The 19,846-nt window shown below is 46.3% G+C and overlaps 1 protein-coding gene across 3 annotated transcripts in view; it reads left to right on the forward strand.

The window, feature by feature from the left end:
* The first annotated feature begins 1,119 nt into the window (after positions 1-1,119).
* DOCK10 (dedicator of cytokinesis 10) overlaps positions 1,120-19,846 on the forward strand; it is a 266,571-nt gene continuing 247,844 nt past the window's right edge. For all 3 annotated transcript variants that reach the window (XM_078450838.2, XM_078450840.2, XM_078450839.2), the window contains exon 1: positions 1,120-1,375. In XM_078450838.2, coding sequence (XP_078306964.1) covers positions 1,253-1,375 — 123 coding nt within the window. In that variant the 5' untranslated portion in view covers positions 1,120-1,252. The remainder of the gene's footprint in view (positions 1,376-19,846) is intronic.

Genomic DNA, 19,846 nt, shown 5'->3' on the forward strand with positions numbered 1-19,846 from the left:
TGGATCTAGAAAAGGCTGTTAAGGAAAACCTAGAATACTTAGGAGTGGTTGTCCTGGATCTCTCCAGAGGAGTATCCTAGAGGCCAGCACTGCTCATCTACCCAGCCAGCCCCAAACTGAGTGGAAGAACTATTCTGGGGGCGACTCAAAACGAGAATTCTTAGTGGACTTTAGTCAGCTGGCTGCAGACAATTTGCAGACCAGAGTGTGTGGCAAGAGTGGGAGCAGAAAAACAAGTGTGAAGACCACCCCGTTACTGACCACCCTACCTGGTCACCCCACGAGTCAGCTCTAGCCCCCTCACCCTATCAAACACCACCCCCACCAAGCCTCTTACACTACATTACCCTGCTTTGTTGTTGTCGAGCTTCTATGATCTGAAATGCCCTCGGTCACCACTTACATTCGTTTATTTAACTCGGTCATTTGCTGCCTCCCAGCCTTAACCCAAAAATCCTATCAGCCCCACACAGCCTTAGAGTAGGCCTGATAAATCCCCCTCCTCGTCCCCGGTTTCCAAAACAGTAGGAACCGGCACAGAGTGGGCGCTTAATGAATACCGGTTGAAGGCACGTATGAATTTGTAAGGCCCTGAGGAAGGACTTTGGGCAAAAAAAAAAAAAGACTTCTAAAGGCTGGCTCCTGCGAGGCTGCGGAGCTCCGAGCCACCAGACCCCTACTGAGCCTCTGACCCTTTCCTGAGAATGGAAGGACCATCGGAGCTGCGCCCGCGCCCATTCGCCAGCTTCCGAAGGTAGGGACCGAATCAGGAAAGGCGGCCAGAGCTCCAGCCCCGCCAGGAGCCTCCGAGTGGGGGCGAGAGGCGTGGGCGTGGGCGGGCCCCGCCCGGGGCCCCGCGGCGGCCGTCCCCCGCCTGCCGATCCCTCGGGCGACGGGGACGGTCCCGGCCGGCCAGCTGGAGCCGCCCCACGCGCGCCCCGCGGCCCCCGCAGCCGAGACGCCGCCGCCGCCGCCGCCGCCGCCGCCGCGCCGGGGCCGCTCGCCGAGTTGGCTGCGCGCGCCCGGGGGAGCGCAGAGTTTGCAAAGTCGTCGCGAAGCTTCGGCGGAGGGAAGGGGGTGGGGGAGTGGGGGTGCGCGCGCGAGAAACCCGCCTCTTGCGAGTAGAGCGAGGAAGAGGGGGGGAGAGGCTCCGAGTTCCGCTTCCTGAACGGCGGGTGGGTAGACGAGGTTGGCGCGGGGAAGGCCGGCGGGACGCGCGCTCCGGGCCCCCGCGCGAGCGGCGCGGCAGGCGATGGCCGGCGAGCGGACCCGCAGGTTCACCCGGAGCCTGCTGAGACCCGGGCAGGCGGCCGAGCTCCGGCACAGCGCCGCGTCCGCCGCCGCGGTGGCCGTCAGCAGCCGGCAGCAGCAGCGGGTGAGTGTGGCGCGTCCTCCGCGCCTTCCCGCGCGCCCCGGGGCCCCGAGCCCGGCCTCCCCGAGCCCCCGGCGCGCCCCCAGCCCCGACCCCTCCCGCGCCCCCTCCGCGAGGCAGCGCCACCGACGCTTCCCGGCCAAGGGCGCGCTGGGGGGACCGGGGACCCTCGAGCGCAGCGTGGGAGAGGATGCGTGTGGGTTTTGGGGGGGGGGGGGGGCTGGGGAGCCGGCGGGAATGCCTCCCCAGTCACCCCGGCGCCAGGTCGTGGGGGTGCCGGGGACCCTGACGGCGGGGGAGTCTACGGGAGAGAACCCTTCGGGCCACAGGTCTATGCGTCTCCCTCGCCACCGCGACTGGTGCGCGGCGAGGAAAGGATGTGCCCCGAGGTCCTCGCTCCAGCTGAAGCCGGGAGCTCCGCGTTAACGCTGTCGCGGAAATAAATGGCCTGCGCCCGGTCCTCCCTCCACGCGGTTAAAAAGCCACAAACCACTGTACTCCTCCAGAAAGGGCCCGGGTGGGAGGCGGGAGGGGGGCGGTGGGTACCGGCTGGAGGAGACGTGGGTCATTAAGCATCGAGTGGTTTCTGGTGTTTTTCTAAGATGTTCACGGGGTTCTCCCGCCAAGATCGCTTTACTGGTTACTTCCTTGTTGAAATGCCTTCTAAGTTCTGGGTGATTTCCGCGGGAAATCCCTGGGGCAACAGCCAGCCTTTCCGTCCGATACCCAAATCGTATCCCTATCTCTCCCGATGCTCATAAGCTCCAGTAGGTGTCACACTCTGGGGTGGAAGTGTCAGGAGAGAAAAATCAACGCGGGGGGGAATGGGGAGCGAGTGGGAACCGCGTTACGGTAAGACGTGGGCTCACCAGCCGCACCGTTGGCCTGCCTCTTGCTGGACCGGAATCCCACGCTGTGGGTTTCATTTTCCTTATTGCCAGGAAATATCATTAGGAATTAAATGGCTTCCTTTAAGAGTGTCAAAGAAAGTGTTACTCTTGCCAGTCACCCATGAAGAGGGAGCCAAGAGCTGCCCAGAGCCAGTTCCCACAGCCAGGACTTTTCTCCAAAGCCAGAGGTCGGAAAGTTGAACGGAAGCTAATTGCCTGGCAGAGGGAAGGGGCATCAGATGCCCAAACTGGTGGGGGTGACTGGAGTGTGGCCAGGGTTGGTGGCCAGGGTGCCTTTTCTTTCACTTACCAGTGGCTGTAGCGCACAGTCACCCAGAGGTGATTCTGACTGTTGGCCATCGCCAGGCCAGGGACCCCCGGATGTTCTGATAGCAGCATGCACATTTTTCGGTGGAAAGGATAAACTGCCCCCCCCAAAATGACGTTTGGAGGTGGGAGGGGGGAAGGTTCAATTCGAGTAAAGGATACAGTCAGAAAATCTTGAAGCAGGCATAGAAAATAATTTTTACTATGGAATGATCATTCAGGTGTGTGGATTTGTCATTCTCTGCCGTTTACTTTATGATTACTTCTCAGATGATTCTGAATCACTTGATTTCACTGAATCTCCAGAATGATCTGGTAGAGAAGTGCAGAGAAATAATTGGTAGGGTGCATTTTGAGTAAACAACCCTAGATGTTGTTTTTGATGTTTGTTCTGTTTTTAGGTGGGTTCCCCTGAGGTTTGTAGCACTGGAATGTCTATGAAGAATATGTATCCTAGAGACCTTTCTATCTACGCACATTACTGTCTCCAAATTTATGTCAGATTTGAAATCCTAGGGTATCTTGTCAGAATGAATAAACTCAGTGTCTTAAAAAGGGCCGGGGAGGGGGTGATGCATTGGCAAAGGTGTCCCTGCTCCCCTCCCCTCACTTCAGCACCTTGGCCAACACTCCTGAAGTAGCTTTTGCCAAGACTTTTCACGGGATGTTACACATCGAATCAGGCAGTTTGGGCAGTGATTTTGGCAGCAAGAAGACATGTGCTTTGCATTTCATTCTATCAGATAACTCTTAAAGGGAACCAGGAAGGGGATGAGTTCTCTGATTTGGCACCCAAATTCAGTGGGCACAGCATCCCTTTTGAACCTAAAACCTTCTAATTGAACTGTGTGGAGACTAATCCTGGCTTATGTGATCCAATCCCTTAAGATCCTTTATGTTTGTTGCTTCGAGTCCTCAAATCCTGGTTGTCAAGGGAGAATATTAATAGGATAGAGGAGGAAGATTATGGGTAGCCCTCTTCAGTACAGTCAAGTAGCATTGTGTGTATTCGAGGAAGCTGTCATCTATTGAAGAACATTTGAGAGACACTAGAAAGTCCTGTTGAGAAAAACTGTCTCACCGCTAGATTCATACAGTGTCCTTTCCAAAGTCCCTGTTTGGGGGACCAAAATCCTGCAGAATGTTACAGAGAGATTGTTGTAAGGTTGGAGCACTGCTTCGTCCAATGAGAATAGGCAAGTTTCTTAGATTAACAGGGTAGTTGTGAGTTGTGGACTGAGAGTGGGATACACACACACACACACACACACACACACACGGCAAGAAGGCTTCAAAATGTGTGCGGCTTATGGAGAACACAGAGCAAAGAAATGCTGAGTGAGAACAGCTGACCAGGGGCCCAAGTTTTAAGGCAGTTGCTGGGGAAAGTACGGGCATGTGCCAGAGCAAACTTGATTTCGGTTTTAACCCAAGGCACTGTGGCAGGCTCATGTGCAGGCAGACTCCTAGCCAGGACCAACCTTATTCTGCATCCCTCTTAAAAACAACGATGAGAAGATACCTACCCTCCCATGCTCACTGAAACATTTTCACGATAGCCAGGATACAGAAACATGCCTGAATGTCTGTTGAAGGATGAATGGATAAAGGAAATGTGTGTATATACATATATAGTATATATATATTATATATGTAATTTTTATATATTACATTATAATCTCTATCCCACACTTAAAAAAAGAAAGAAATCCTGCCCTTTGAGAAACTGGTTGGATCTAGAGAACATTATGCTCAGTGAACAAGTCAGACACAGGAAGACAACTATGGCATGAATTTACTTACATATGGAATGGAAAATGGCAAAGCTCATAGAAGCAAAGAAGACTATGGTCGTTATGGGGTGCCGGCAGTCAGGGGTGGGCCGCAAATGAAGAGATGGTGGTCAAAGGGTTCCACATTTCAGTTATACAAGATGAATGAGCTCTGGAGATCCAATGTACGGCATGGTGATGACGTTTGACAACAATGGATTGTATACTTGAAAGTTGCTAACACAGACACACAGTGGTAACTATGTAAAGGTGATGGTTAAGTTATTTATCTTCATCTGTGGTGATTTTCACAATGTAAACCTGTCTCAAAACCTCAAGTCGTACTCCTCAAATATATACAGTTTGATACGGCAAAAACAACTCAGGGAAGTTGTTTAAATGGAAGAAAGCGATCATAATAACACATAACCGTTATGAACAAAAGCCATATATTTTTAAAAGAGAAATAGTTGCTCCTCAGTCATCCTAAGTTTTTTTCATGGAAAACAAATGAATCACAGCTCATGCCAAGGCCAATCTGAGGATCAGGTAGAGTTTAAGGAACTTTCCAGACACTCCATGCATGGTAGTCCCACAAAGCAAGCTTCTTTAGAGCAGACTGTCAGTTCAAAAATGATTAGAAACATTTCTCCCATGTCAGTGGGATAGTGTCTTATTGAGTGTTTTATTACTTTTATTACTTAAATACACATACTGTATTTAACCAAAGCTGTAATGCCACTAATTAGAAATTCTTTATAGGAAGCTATTCTTTTTTTAAATTTTTTTAATGTTCATTTATTTTTGAGTGAGAAAGACAGAACACGAGCGGGGGAGGGGCAGGGAGAGAGGGAGACACAGAATCCAAAGCAGGCTCCAGGCTTCGAACTGTCAACCCAGAGCCGGGTGTGGGGCTTGAACTCGTGAACCACGAGATCATGACCTGAGCCGGCCAGACGCTTAACCGACTGAGCCACCCAGGCACCCCTCTTTTAAAATCTATGAAGTGTATTTGTGTTTTTGCATGAATTAGTTCATTTAGACAGCTTTCTACAATTCATTAAGCTATGAACCTAGGATCTGTACATCTTTCTGCATATATATTTGGTAGCACTTCAAAAGAAAAATACTTCAATGCTTCAATATACAAAGGAATGCTTGTGTCTCTTTGACTCTGTGTTTTCATTTTCTTTCGGAAAATACCCAGTAGTGGAATTACTGGATTGTATGGTATTTCTGTTTATCAACTTCTCTTAGAGAAGACACATCCTGCCAGAAGTGATTATACTTAACCAGAGTGTTTTCTCCCTCGCTGCTTCCCCAGAAAGCATAAAGGGTAAGTGGTAGAGAAAGGTCAGTACGGACCTCAGGAATCACCGGAATTCCGTATCCTCACTTTGGTTTGATATTTTCTAACTTCCTGTGTCCTCCAGTGATACTGATTTTGTTCTCTTAGGGTGCTTTGAAGAAGCAGCAGCACCTTTGACAGACCAACGATCTGTGGTTGAGAAGTAATGAGTCTGTAAACATGTTTACAGGAGCAGGAGGAATTTCTAGAAGGGAGAATGTTCCTCCCCTCGGAACTTTGTGGTATTTAATAGTTGAGAGTAGTAGGGGGCTTCAGAAACTTGAGTGGGAGATACTAGAATTTCCAAAAAGTCATATGCTGGGAGGAGTAGTGAGTGACAGATGCAGAAAGTGATACTGAAGGAGAGCAGAGCACTTGTCTTACTGTCAGCAGCCGGGGTCGAAGCAATAGGCAGAGCGAAGACCTGTTTGTTTGGCACCCAGAGCGCGGTCTCCTTGGGCTTGGTATGGGTTGGTTTTGACAGCACTCTTCATATCGAGGGTGTTTACTCTTCAGCAGAAACCACAGCCCTACGGGTTTATGTTGTTTACAGTTCTTTGATAAAGAAGGTTCGTGGCCTGGGGAAGAAGTCAACGTGAACTTATTTTACAACCTCAAGGTCAAATGTAATTGATTGTATCAACTAATGTGTTGCTGTTGTTGCCGCCTTACTTCCCAAGGGCATTGCAGAAATAACTTTGAAAATAAATGGTAACAGGGGACCCAGACAACTTCTAGAAAGAACGAGTGTGGTTCTTGGCCGTCTTGTTCCTCACAACCATTTTCTCCGAGGCCTAGCACAGAAAAAGAGGAGTAATACATGTGTTGGGATAAACCATTGGTAGAGAACCCACATGGTGCCTGGCACAGGGTTCGGGGCTTAATTCTCAGAGCCATCCTATGAGGACGTTGCTATTGTTGTTACAAATTACAGAGGAAGCCATTGAGACTCACAGGGTTGAAAACCTCGCTCTAAGTTAAGGAACGTCTCTTGCATCCTGAATAGTAAGTAGCAGAGCATTATGTTCCAGGGATGTTGTGGCTTCAGCAGCATCTCTAAGTTGGAAGACATGAGGAGTTGAATTCGCTTGATGTTGCCTCCTGATTGTTAGCTTTACCTTGGGAATCCTGTCCTTCCCAGTGATAATGCAGAATGCCCATCAGTGTTCACTTCGGCTTTCCTCTGAGGTCCAAAGCCACAGCAGAAGGTGTTCCCGGTACCCCTAACCACGACAGACCCCCTTAAGGCAACCAGAGCTCAATTAATTGTTCAGTCCTTCATATATAAACTTGGTCAGCCGTCCCCAGGCCGTTTATCTGGCAAAGTCATAAGCATATTGTGAAAGAGGGTGGGGTTATTTCTTCTCAGGCCTGCGTCTTTCTAGGACAGGCTGCTTCTCCATCTCAGTCACTTCACCCCACTCCAGCAAGTGCCTGAAATTTTCCAGTGCATCAATGTGTCCCTGAGCACGTATTTTCGTTCAACTCGGTTATTTTCGTTCAACTCGGTTGTGTTGGGATTCGTTTTTTGCACACTTTCTTATTCAAAGGAGCGATTCCAAGTGTCTTACAAGGAAAATGCATGTAAGACAACATTAAAAAACATAGTAAAGGGGCAAATGGCAATATCAGCAACAACAAAAAAGCAATATTAGGAAAGTTAGATGTAGTCAAGAGTATGTCAATGGACTAGGATCAGTGAATATAACCCATAACTGTTAAGTGCTACAGTCTTGCTAAGACTGCTTCCTAACGGCCAAGTCAAAGAGGAATACTTGATCAGCCCTGAGATTAAGAGGTCTACAGTATACAAGAAAATAATTTGCTCTATGTGTGCTCAGCTTTAACTTACACCGAGACTTAAGAGACAAGACATTTTTTTCTGTGACTTTTCGTACTGGGCAGTATAGACTTTCAGCTCTTAGAATGTGGTCCATGGGCCGGGAGCATTAGAATCCCATGGAGGCTTGCTAGAAATGCAGAGTCCCAGAGTCCCCTGGGGACGCCGAATCTCCTGGGAGAGAACATGCATTTTAATAAGATCCTCTGGTGATTTGTAAGCACATTAACATCTGAGAGACACAAAAATAAGGTCCGACGTCAGCCGTATTTTTGCTGTATATCGTCAGGTAAAGGCAATTGCATGAGGGTCCAAAACAATATAGTTTATTCTGCGACTCCTTGAAAGAGTTGCTTGAGGCAAAAAATAAAGTTCCAATCACCTAGAAATGTATGGAAATGGGATCGGTTCATTGCTAAGTGACTTTGGAAAGTCCCTTGACGGTTTCTGTTATATTTTCTCCTTCATGCGGCACCTTAATTGTGGTGTGAACTTACGCGTCCAGGTTAAGTAAAAAAATTCCATAACGTTTATGAAATGGTTACAATACGAATCTGCAGAAGTCTTCACCCTGGTTATAGTCATAAAGATGTGTTCCAGGGTGAGGCCGGTGTTATCCGGCTTAATGAGAATTTTTAAGCAGGATCACTGCAACTCGTGAAAGACTCGGAATAATGATTCTTCGTTGCTATCATTGAAACCCTTAGTGGTTTGAAAATGATTGGTTGTACCGGAAAATCTGATTGCTAGAATCATAAAATCATGCAAGTTTTTTTTTTTTCTTATAGTCATTGAGTCTCAGAAAAAAACATGATTTCTCTCCTTCACATAGGAACGCCCTAAGGATTAAATTCTATGCACTACATGCAGGCATATGGTCCAAGGTCCCTCTGACTGGCTGTCCTTCACCCCATTTTGGGATGCTCTTTCCTCGCCTCCACTGGCCATGAGCACTTTGAACCATGTGGCCAATTTGGGAGTGTAGGGAAATATCAGAGACCAGAATTCCCTCCCTGGCTCTTTGCTAAGTCATGCTTCTTTTTGAAGTTTCGATTCCTCATCTTGGAAATTAGGGGATTAGATGATGAGGTTCTTGCACTTGCTATCCCTCTGCCTTACAGTTCTCAAGACTCCTCCTTCTCATCCATCAGGTTCTCAAACGTCTCCTTCTCAGAAAGGTCACCCTGAGTCGCCAAGTTGAAATGTGTTCCCCAGCACCCCTGCCACAAACCTCTGTGCCCTGTTACTATCCGTCATTTCCCTTATAGCTCTGGCGACCGCCTAGGATGATATTTTTACGTATTTAATTCCTTGTTTCTCTTTTCCAAACTTCTTGCTTTCATGTACATGTGCCAGTGAGAGAAGGAAACTTACCTGTTTCACAGCTTTTCTACTCTATTTACTATATAGAAGTAAGCACGGCAGATGAGGTGCTAACAGGAACATCAGGAGGGTGGGCTGGTTGCACATCGGTTAAGAGATTGTAATGGAATGATGCCTTACGAATGGCTGGTTTGTTCGTATCTGCTCATGATGTTCCTGGGTCACCTTCTTCGAAGCTGTGGAAATGCAATTTATAGAAAGGTATGGATTGAGCACATCCTATGTGCCAGGTACTTGACTCATATAATCTCTTTTAATCCTCCTGACGACCGCATAGCAAAGGATTTTCATTCCTATCATAGAGATGAAGAAGGTGACGTCTAGACGTCCAGCTTGCCCCAGATCCAGAATCTAGTACACGATGAATCCTGGAGGCACGTGCAGGTAGCCCAACTCCAGAGCCTGTGGTCTCCACCGATGCTCGGACCTGCAGACCAGTTCTACCAGGCAGGCAGGCTGGCCTCATTAAACATGCAGTTAGCATCCGTGCAAGAGAGCAAGGACAGAAAAGGAAACCCCAGGGCCCCAGCCATAGGAAGGGGTTTGGAAAAAGAGTTTCTTAACAAGAGATGTGCAGCTCTGCTTAACCGTTCTTCATTTATGACATCTCAGCAACGCGGGATACCAGGAATGACTCCAGCTTTGGACACTGTCCATGCTCAGACATTCCCCTGGGGCGGGACGGGCACAGAGTGGGTTAAGCTTTGCAAACAAAGGCTCCTTCAACTCTGCAAGGGACACCATTGGCTTCTTCTTCTTCTATAGAAATACATTTCTGGCAGATCAACATGGGGTAATTGGGTCGCAACAGTACATCTGTTACATCGTCCACTGTAGTCTTGATTTTGATGTTCATGTTTACAAACGAGAGGAGTTGTTTTTTTTGTTTGTTTGTTTGTTTTTTGGTTTTTTTTTTTTCCACTGAAGTGAGATTTGTTTGCCTCTTATCTTTCACAGCAGTGTCAGTCAACTGGAAAGAAATGCTTGTTTTTGCTGGACTCGACATGTTGACCTACATTCAATGATGTAGAAATAACGAAATTTAATGAATGTGGCTGAGTTTGTGGCAATAGAGAAAAACCCTTGTCTTTGAAAATGTTAATATTTGGCAACCTGACTGTGAGGTGGAAACGCCTTTGGGACTAGAAGAATTAATGGACCCAAATCAGCCAAAGTTCCTTTAATTGTGCTGCTAAATGTGAAAATAGTCAGTTTTTCTAATGCAGTTTCAGGAGACCGCCTCTCTCCTGACGTAAGGAATTTGGGAAGCTTGGCACCAAAATGGCAGAGTTTAACAATAGGATCTGGGGGGGGGGGGGGGGGGTGTCTTTTTAAAAAAGATGACACCATTTATGATGGCACAATGAGCTTTTCTTTATGTAATGATTTCAGTAATTACAATTCAAGTGACTAATTAAGGCCGTCAAAATGGCCAATGACTTTGGCCTTTCAAATCCCTGCATTCTATATAAAGAATCCCGGCGTGAATGCTTGAAGTGGCAAAGAAGCAAACAAAAAAAAAGTAACAAAATTCGCTACTCAATGAAATGTGATAATTAAATTAGTTTTGAACATCCGTTGTTTATTTGATTAGCTCTTAAAAGTCCCTTTGTCACTGGTCTTTAGAACAGAGAAAATGGAAATGGATTACAGCTGAGTAACGTTCACGAAAATGAAAAGTGATGTGAGAACCCAGTGACTTTTATGAAGAAGAAAATTTAGATATGGATAAGTGATATTTAAAGTCATTTACCGTTTGTGGGGGTTTTTTGTACATTGTTTACACATCAGACATTGATTCAAAAGAGGATTTCATTTCCAAATGAAAAGTATTCCAGTGTATATGTATCTATGCTTTACTGTATCTATGTACCTAGCTATAAGGTTGTCCTGTATGTGAAAATAGTAGTCATAAAGTTTATCAGCATACTGATCTGGACAGATAAGATTCTTTCAGGACTTTTCTGAGTGCTCACAGGGAAGGTTCATTCATTAACTTCAGTTTTTTTGAAGTCAAGAGCCATTATGTGGCTGGTGTCCAATCATGTTGAAAAATGTATCTTTTTACCGCCAGGAAGCAGTGGTTTCCAGGCTGAGTAACCTTGACCAAGTCTTTGAGCTTCCTTGGGTTTCAGTTTTCTTGTCTTTAAAACAAGTAGGTTGGACGGTAAGACTATTAAAGATGTTTCAGCCCTAAACATCTAGGGAGTTCTTACTTTTTAAAAGAGGTTTTCATACGGGATTAAAATATGCACATTTTTTTTTTCATTTCAGTAACACCATTATTGATTAAGATGTCTGGTTCTAGCAACTGGAAGAATCGGTTCAAATGAATTACAACCAAATGTGTATTTCAGTGGTGAAAATGGCAGCACCGAATGGCTAGCTGAGGATGTAATAGAGGGAATGAATGGCTGTTTATATATTCTAAGGACAGGCTTAGGGGCTAAGAATTGGCAAAAGGACAGTTAGCAGGGACAAAGGTGTGCGAGACAGATTTTTCTGACCTAGTGGGTGCTCCGAAGCGAGGTTGCAATCTCATTTCCCTCTTTGCCCCCCTGCTGAGAATAGAAAGGCCCATCTATGTAAAGAAAGAGAGGATTTCATGGGGCACCTGGATGGCTCGGTTAAGGCGTCTGACTCGGGCTCAGGTCATAATCTCACGGGTTTGTGAGTTCGAGCCCCACGTGGAGCTCTGTGCTGACAGCTCAGAGCCTGGAATCTGCCTCCTGATTCTGTGTCTTCCTCTCTCTCTGCTCCTTCCCCTGCTCATGCGCTCTCTCGCTCTCTCTCTCTCTCTCTCTCTCTCTAAAAAATAAACATTAAAATTAAAAAAAAAGAGAGAGAGAGAGAGAGAGAGGATTCCAGTTGTGTGCCCAGCCTTTGTAATTACAGTTCTTTGGCTTACAGTCCAGGTCCCACGTGACCGGAATGTAGGTGAGTTTGAACTCTCCTGCAAGCCCCACAGCTTCTCACTCCCATCAAAATGGCAACAAGGACCTCTCTTTTTTCTCGTTCTCTCTCTGTCTCTCTGTTTTGCCTCTGCCTCTTCACCTCCTTCTCACACCTGACAAAGGTAGTATGACCTGTCCTCGCCCTAGTAGGATTTCACAGTTGTTAGGAAGACAGCAGAGTCTTTCCCAGATCGTCCACCCAGCAGCCTGATCCCTCACAAGGTCCAGGGTATTTCATTCAGCAGTTAGAGACCAACCTTGAATATATAAGATCGCCATGGACTTATCCCCCCGCAGGTATCCCTTTTGAAGGTCCCCTGATCCCTTGGGACAAAAGGCATAGAAATGGGAGACTAGTGGTATCGGAATAACATTTCCTCACTTCGCTGGTGGCCGGTCTGATCTCTGGTGAAGTTAACCACAGTTCACATGACCCCCAGTCCCCGTTGCCTCTTCTGGACCGGGAGGACAGAGCATGGTTTTACCCACACATTTCCAATACCCTTTCAAGGACCGACACTGTGGTTATCATTTCCACATTTCCAGGGCAGCAAAATGTCTGGCACATAGTTAGCTGCTTGCTAAACGCTTGCTAAATGTAAGAAGGCACGTCCCCCTTAGAGATGGCGGAAGTACAGGAGAGGCACGTTCAAGGCAATCTGAGTGCCTGGTTTGCAGCAAAGAAAGTCCTAGGTATGTCCAAGGAGAAATACTTAGGCAACCCAGTATCAGCATAGAGTACCTGCTCAGTAGTCACCAATTGAATTGAAGTGAACTGAACAGAGTTGAAGATTCCCACGAAAGGCTATCCAAAGATGAAAACAAACAAACAAACAAACAAACAAGCAAATAAATAAGTGTTGGTCGGCATGAATGTGGACTCTTGAATAAATAAGATTCAGCTGAGCAGGTGTTAATCATTGTTCCAACACCACCTCCTTCTCTCGTGGGCGCCCTGCTGGCACACACAGGCCCCACTGTTTGGCCAGGGATGTTATTGTCGTTCCCACAGATGCCGGGAGCAATCACGAGTCCGGGGCAGAATGGAACTCTGAGCTGGGTGCAGAAAATGATTGATTAAAATTCAGGAGCAGTGGGCGACAGAGTTTTGACGGCAGTCCGTTCCCAGTCCCATGATGGAGAGTGGTTTATATTTCCAAGAAAACCCTCGATATATTCACCAAAGCTGTACGATTTTATCAGTGAATGTTCATGCTGTTTTAGTTCTCAAAAACTCTCTATTTCTTTTTTTTTTTTTTCCTTTAGGTCAGGGGGCTTTCCTGACACCGTTTTAGGATACCGTAGCAACTGCTCTGTGTGGTTTTTGTTTTAATTCCGCTTTTCACTTAATAGTCTCTTTTTACATCTGTACTTTTTAAACTCTCGGGGCTCTTATTAAATTAATAACTCAAAGTCTAGAACGTAAGGAAGAAACAACTCGTGTTAACAGCTTGTAACAGCTTTCGGTGTGTTCATTTGAGACAATTTGTTCACAAAGAAATACTCGTTGGCGTACGTTGAAGCTAATGTTGAACGTTTCAATGTTTGATGTGTGTTAGGTGATTCAAGCTAAATTTTGTCCTGAGGGTTCTGTGTTCTGTATACCAACACTGCCTGAAATACATGTATTGAATAAGGAGAGAGGACTGGAACTACATTCCTTGACGGTTAAATGTGTGCCTCTGGCTTGTGAGTGCAGGGAAGGGTAGAGTTGTGTTCTTGGCTTGTGTCATTTCCTGTAAGCGGACATGATGCCTCTCGTAATCTGAGTGATGGCATGTGATTCTGGGGTCCTCTGAAGTGATCAGAACTTGACCCACTCTGGGTCTCCGTGACTTCGTAGGGATACAAACACTGTCACTAGATTTCCATCGCTGCTGTAACGAGATTACGACAGATTTCACACAGATGTACTATCTTACCGTAGCGTAGTTGCAAAGTCCAGCAGGGATCTTACTAAGCTAAAATGAAGGCGTCTGCAGGGCTTTGTCCCTTTTTGCAGGCTTGAGGGGAAAATCTATTGCCTGTTCATTTGGGTTGTCGGCAGAATTCAGTTTCTTGCAACTGGAGGGCCAAGGTTCTGGTTTTCTTGCTGGAGGTAAACTGAGGGCCATTTTCACCTTCTAGAGGTTACCACATTTCCTGCTCATGGCCCCATTCTTCCATCGCCAAGGCCAGTGATGGCGGGTCAAGCTCTTCATGCATCTCTCATCCCTCTGCCTTTCTTTTCCGCTGTTAAGAACTCATGTGACTAGATTGAACTACTTGGATAATCCAAGATAGTCTCCCCATCTCAGTGTCCTTAACCTTAGTCCCATTTGCCAGTCCCCTTTTCCATGAGAGTTAACGTATTCCCAGGTTCCGGGTATTACGATGTGAATATCTCCGAGGAACCTACCACAAACACTTGTGAGGATTATTAAAAGGAGCAAATCCTCCCCAAACACTGTTTTCTGATCCTACTATGAAGTGGAGGAAACAGTCTTTTGTAGGAGACCAGAGCTCGGTTCCAAAACCTGACCCTCTCTATTTGTGTGGCGTTGATGAAGTTAAAAAACCTTAGCTTTTTCTCTTTGTTTTTTTTTTTTTTTTCAACGTTTTTTTAATTTATTTTTGGGACAGAGAGAGACATAGCATGAACGGGGGAGGGTCAGAGAGAGAGGGAGACACAGAATCGGAAGCAGGCTCCAGGCTCTGAGCCATCAGCCCAGAGCCCGACGCGGGGCTCGAACTCACGGACCGCGAGATCGTGACCTGGCTGAAGTCGGACGCTTAACCGACTGCGCCACCCAGGCGCCCCATAGCTTTTTCTCTTTGTAAAATAAGGAGACACACAATTCTCATGAGGTTTCAATGATATCATGCCTGTGAGTTCCTTAAGCTACATTCATGTTCATTGTCATAGCTGCCGTCCATCCAGGGAGAGTCTTGCTCATTTGCTTCTGTGCCTGCATGCCTAGGAGTGGGCATCCCTGTAACTTAGTAGACAATAGACTATCACCAGATCTGACTGGAGTGGGGCCTGCTCTGGGTATTCAGGGGAATCTGAACTCTGTCTGAAGCCTGCTTTATTTCTGACCAAGCCTCGTTATCTTTTTCTCTGAGAGTAGCTTGACCTGTGGGTGATCTCAAGCCTAGCAGACCCTGAACTTCCTTTTCTGTATTCTCTCTAGTATTGTGTACGGGAGAGCCTGGTGGATGGGACCAAATACTCTGTGTGTCAGAGCCAGACAAGCTGCCTACAATTTGTGTACATTGGCTCAATGACCACTACTCAGAAAGATAGGCTGAAACTATCCTTTATCTTTTATCATTTAACCCCACGGTTAAATGAACCATTTAACACGTGCAATTTTATTCAAAATGGCATCTTTGATTCACTAGTAAGGAGAGACTCAGTACATTTTTGGTCACAGAGAATAGATCACGTATTCCTTAATATATTGTCAGCTCACAGAATACCTTAAAGGAAAATGAACCACTTAATGTTGGGGTTTACCAGGGATCTAGCCTTAGATCTTCTCCCTGCCTTTCCTGAAAAACCTCCCTACAGGATTCATCCGCACACACAGGTTTGCTCTCACCTGTGCACAGATACCTGTGGTTCCGTCTCCACCTTGTGCTCAGCTGCTAAGCTCCGCCCCTTGATGGCTCCATCCTGGAGCCCCAGGGTTGAAGGGTTTTATCCCAGCCTTCTAACTGGTCTCTGGTCTCCTCCCACCGTCTATAATCCACCTTCCACACTTTGCCTCTATTAACACGTGAGCACACAGCTTGGATCGTGAATCTTTTATTCCTGAATGCTTCTAATGCTCGTGATTACTTCCTCAAGGGATCCTATCTCACCTGGCTCCAACCTGCCTTTCCAGCCTCACTTTCTAGGACATTCTTTCTTCAACCATCCCCACACTACAGCCACCCAAGGTTCTGGGCATTTCCCACATATGCCATGCACGCTACCAGCTGCCTAGAGAAACCAAACCTGCCTTTCTTTCTCCTCTTGTTCAGCTCCTACTTGCCTTCCAGATCCAACTCCTTTCTTCCTTTACCCGTTACTTCCCCTCTGAGTCCGTTGATAGACAATCCCTTCCTCGTCTCCATTTCCATAATACTTCTTGAACACATGGTTTTTTGTTGTAATTATTTAGTCATTGCCTCACCTCATCAGACAGTTACAGAGTTTTCTTATAATGCAACAAACGACTCTTGGTTGGATGGATGGAGAGAGATATGTGTATTTTTATAGTTTTTTGAAGTATGCTCCCCACCCCATGTCATTTTTGAAGGGGAAATGCCCTGCAGATATTGTGGGCAAGAGGAACAATATGGCATTACCTTTCTCTTCCTTACTTAGATGCTTAAATATTACCTAGCTCTGGAAATAATAGCCCGGCATTCAGGTCCACTGCTTTTGACAAAATGGAACAGGTTCCGAGATTTTTTTTAAAGGACCCATTTTAATTATTGCCTTTCAGTGATCTGATGTGACTATAAGGAAAAACTGTATTTTCAGTGTGATTTCTTTGTATTTTGAAGTTGACACCCTATTATCGTTCATTGGAATTTTTAGCGCCCGAACATTTCTACCATTTCTAACATTTTTTTTCCTAGTGGCACATTAAACCGTACATTAAACTTTTATGAATTATCCAGTTTGCTGGGAGAAATAGAGAGACATTGAATTGTACCATTGCTAACATTGAAGACCTTTGATCTAATAGTTCCAAACCCCATCATGCCCTTGCTGCCCAGGTTAAAAGACCAGTGGCCGCCCTTGAGCACCTGGCATGCAACGTGCATCTGTCAGCCATAGGCTTTTGTGTTTGTTCTTTCCCAGCCCAGAAAGCTCTTTCCGCAGTCCTTCCTCAGCTGCTGTCTCATCATCTCCTTGAGGAACCCTTCCCTGCTCACCCACCCAACCCCGGTCACTCTGCTTTTCCTCATCCCCAAGTACCCCCCCCGCCCCCGTAGGTAACCAACCCCTGGACACCATCCCCATCAGTCCCCTGCTTCGCTTTACCTTTTCCTTTCTTATTTTGAAGAACATTCAGGTTTACAAAAAAAATCTAAATATATTTTGTTTGTAAACTAGTATAAAGAATCTCATATACCCTTCCCCCAGATTCCTCGAATGTTGCCATTTTACCACACTTAAAATTAATCACCATCTCCCTCCCTCTCTCTCTCTCTCTCTCTCTCTTTCTCGCCCGTCTTTCTGTCTCACTCTGTTTCTCTCCCTGTCTCTAACACAAGCACGCGCGCACACACACACACGCACACACACACACACACACACCTTTTGTTTTTCTGAAACATTTGAGAAAAACCGCATATGTGATATGCCCTTTGAAGAGCTCAAAGTAGTTCAAGTATATTTTTTGAAAACACTTCTCTTTTTTAAATATATTTCTAATGTTTTTATTTATTTACTTATTTTGAGAGAGAGACAGACAGAGAGACAGAGCACAAGCAGGAGAGAGGCAGATACCGAGGGAGACACAGAATCCGAAGCAGGCTCTGAGCAAGCTGTCAGCACAGAGCCCGACGCGGGGCCCGAACTCACGAACCTCAAGGTCATGACCTGTGCCGAAGGTTGGACGCTCAACTAACTGAGCCACCCAGGCGCCCCTGAAAACACTTCTCTCACATACCTATAACGTGATGATCAAAATCAAGACATTAACATTGACACAATAATAATATCTAATTCGTAAACCTGATTAAGATTTTTCCAAGTGACCCACTATTTTTTGTTCCTGGTCCGGGATCCAGAGGTTACATTGCATTTAGATGTCATATCCCATTGGTCGTCTTTGATCTAGAAGAGTATTTAGGTCTTCCTGTGTCTTTCTTGAAAGTGCGATTTTGAAAAACACGGGCCCATTGCTTTGTGGAATGGCCCTCAGTCTGGTTTTAGACTGATGCATTCTCCTGATCAGCTACCAGCTTTGCTGTTTGGGGCAGGCATGTCACAGAAGCCATGGGGTATCTTCAACGCAGCCTGTCAGGGGGACACGTCTGCCTTGTTTATCTTCTACGAAGTTACTAGTTTCCTGCCTTAGTCAGCCGGGACTGCCAGACCTACGTACCGGAGACCAGGTAGCTTAAATCACAAACCCTCGTTTCTCATAGTTCTGGAAGCTGGAAGTCCGAAATGAAGGTGCACACAGATGGGTGTCTGGGGAGGACCTCTTCCCCTTTAGCAGACGGCCATCTTCTCCGTGTGCCCTCACATGGCACAAAGCTGGGAGCGTCCCTTATAATGGCATTAACCCCATCAGGAGGGTTCTACCTTCATTATCTAATTACTTCCCAGAGGCCCCATCTCCAAATCCCATCGCAATGGGGGATCGGGGTTCCAACCTAAGAATCCCGCCATCCATCCAGTTCCTTCTGCAACCCACCAGTAACTTGTAGGGAGATCCTCTGAGACTCCCCTGCTTCTCCTCGGACTTTTGCCACTGATTTTAGCATCTGGAGGTACTTCCTGAAACAGCTATTACTGCGGATGGACTTCCAGGGTTTTTTGGGGTTTTTTTTGGTTTTTTTTTTTTGGTTTTGTTTTGTTTCCTCGTTTGCTCTTACAGATCTCCTGGTGCCCGAGTGCAGGGCCCTTCTACAACTTTAGCGATGCTGCCGGACTGTTTCCAAAAACACGGTGCCCTTTCACGCCCTCATATATGCACTTCCTCAACAGTACACGTGTTGTCAGACTTTCTGACTTTCGTTGGTTTTCTGGGTGGAAGAGGGTATCATATTGCTGTGTTCAGCTGTGTTTCCCTTTTTGAAAGTCAGGCATCTTTTTATATGTTTACTGGCTATTCCTGTTTCCTTTCACACTGACAATTTAGCACATATTTGGGAGATTCGAGGTCATATCAGCAAGGGTTTCAAAAATTAATGGTGGGGGCACCTGAGTGGCTCACTTGGCTAAGCATCCAACCCTGCTTCGGCTCATCGGGTCATGATCTTGAGGTTGGTGAGTTCAAGCTCCACACTGGGTTCTGCTCTCACAGCATGGAACTTGCTTGGTATTCTCTCTCTCTCTCTCTCTCTCTCTCTGTCTCTCTGTCTCTCTGTCTCTCTCTCTCTGTCACTTCCCTGTTCTCTCTCTATCTCTCTCTCTCAAATAAATAAACTTTTAAAAATTAATGGTAGGGGTGCCTGGATGGCTCAGTCAGTTAAGAGTCCGACTTCAGCTCAGGCCATGATCTCACGGTTCGTGGGTTCAAGCCCCGCGTCGGGCTCTGTGCTGACGGCTTAGAACCTGGAGCCTGCTTCTGATTCTCCGTCTCCCTCTCTCCCTGCCCCTCCCCTGCTCACGCTCTGTGTGTGTCTCTCTCTCTCAAAAGTAAATAAATGTTAAAATAGTTAACGGTAGGATGATGATTAGAAGGGTTTTTTTTTTGTAGAAAGAAATTCGTTGAATTTATTTAAGTTGCATTTTGAAGTTTCGTTAGCGTTTTCTCAAAACCACGTTGGTAATCAGGAACAGTGCCCTCCTGTCATCAAGCTTATGGCCTTCATTCCTCACTACATGAGTGTCCTGTTCAACATTCTCATGGGATTCACAGTAAATGCAAGCAGGTGTCTCCATAGAGGAAAATATCAAGTGTTTGCACTTTTCCCAAATCTCGGGACAAAATCTCGGGGCTGTTTGGGCCCCAGGCACTTCTTGTGCGAGTGTTTCAGGGAACTCAAACTCAATTATGTGGTATAAAAACGCTTAGTTCATTCCATTTGAGTTGTAGTAAACACCCAGCCAGGAAGACAGATAGAATTTTCAGAATCTCCGATTTTTCCAGGCACAAATTCTCTTGGGGGTGTATAGGTTTTAGAAGGTGCTTTTTGAATCACGAAGTTGAGGTGAACAGCTAAATTCTACGCTTGGAGGAAACTGTGGTGGTGCAGGGGAGTGTGACCTAGAAGAACGACTCGTGTACACTGCCACAGGGTCGCC

This window comes from Panthera onca, chromosome C1, assembly GCF_046562875.1.
Source record: "Panthera onca isolate mPanOnc1 chromosome C1, mPanOnc1 haplotype 2, whole genome shotgun sequence".
In the NCBI taxonomy this organism is placed as follows: domain Eukaryota; kingdom Metazoa; phylum Chordata; class Mammalia; order Carnivora; family Felidae; genus Panthera; species Panthera onca.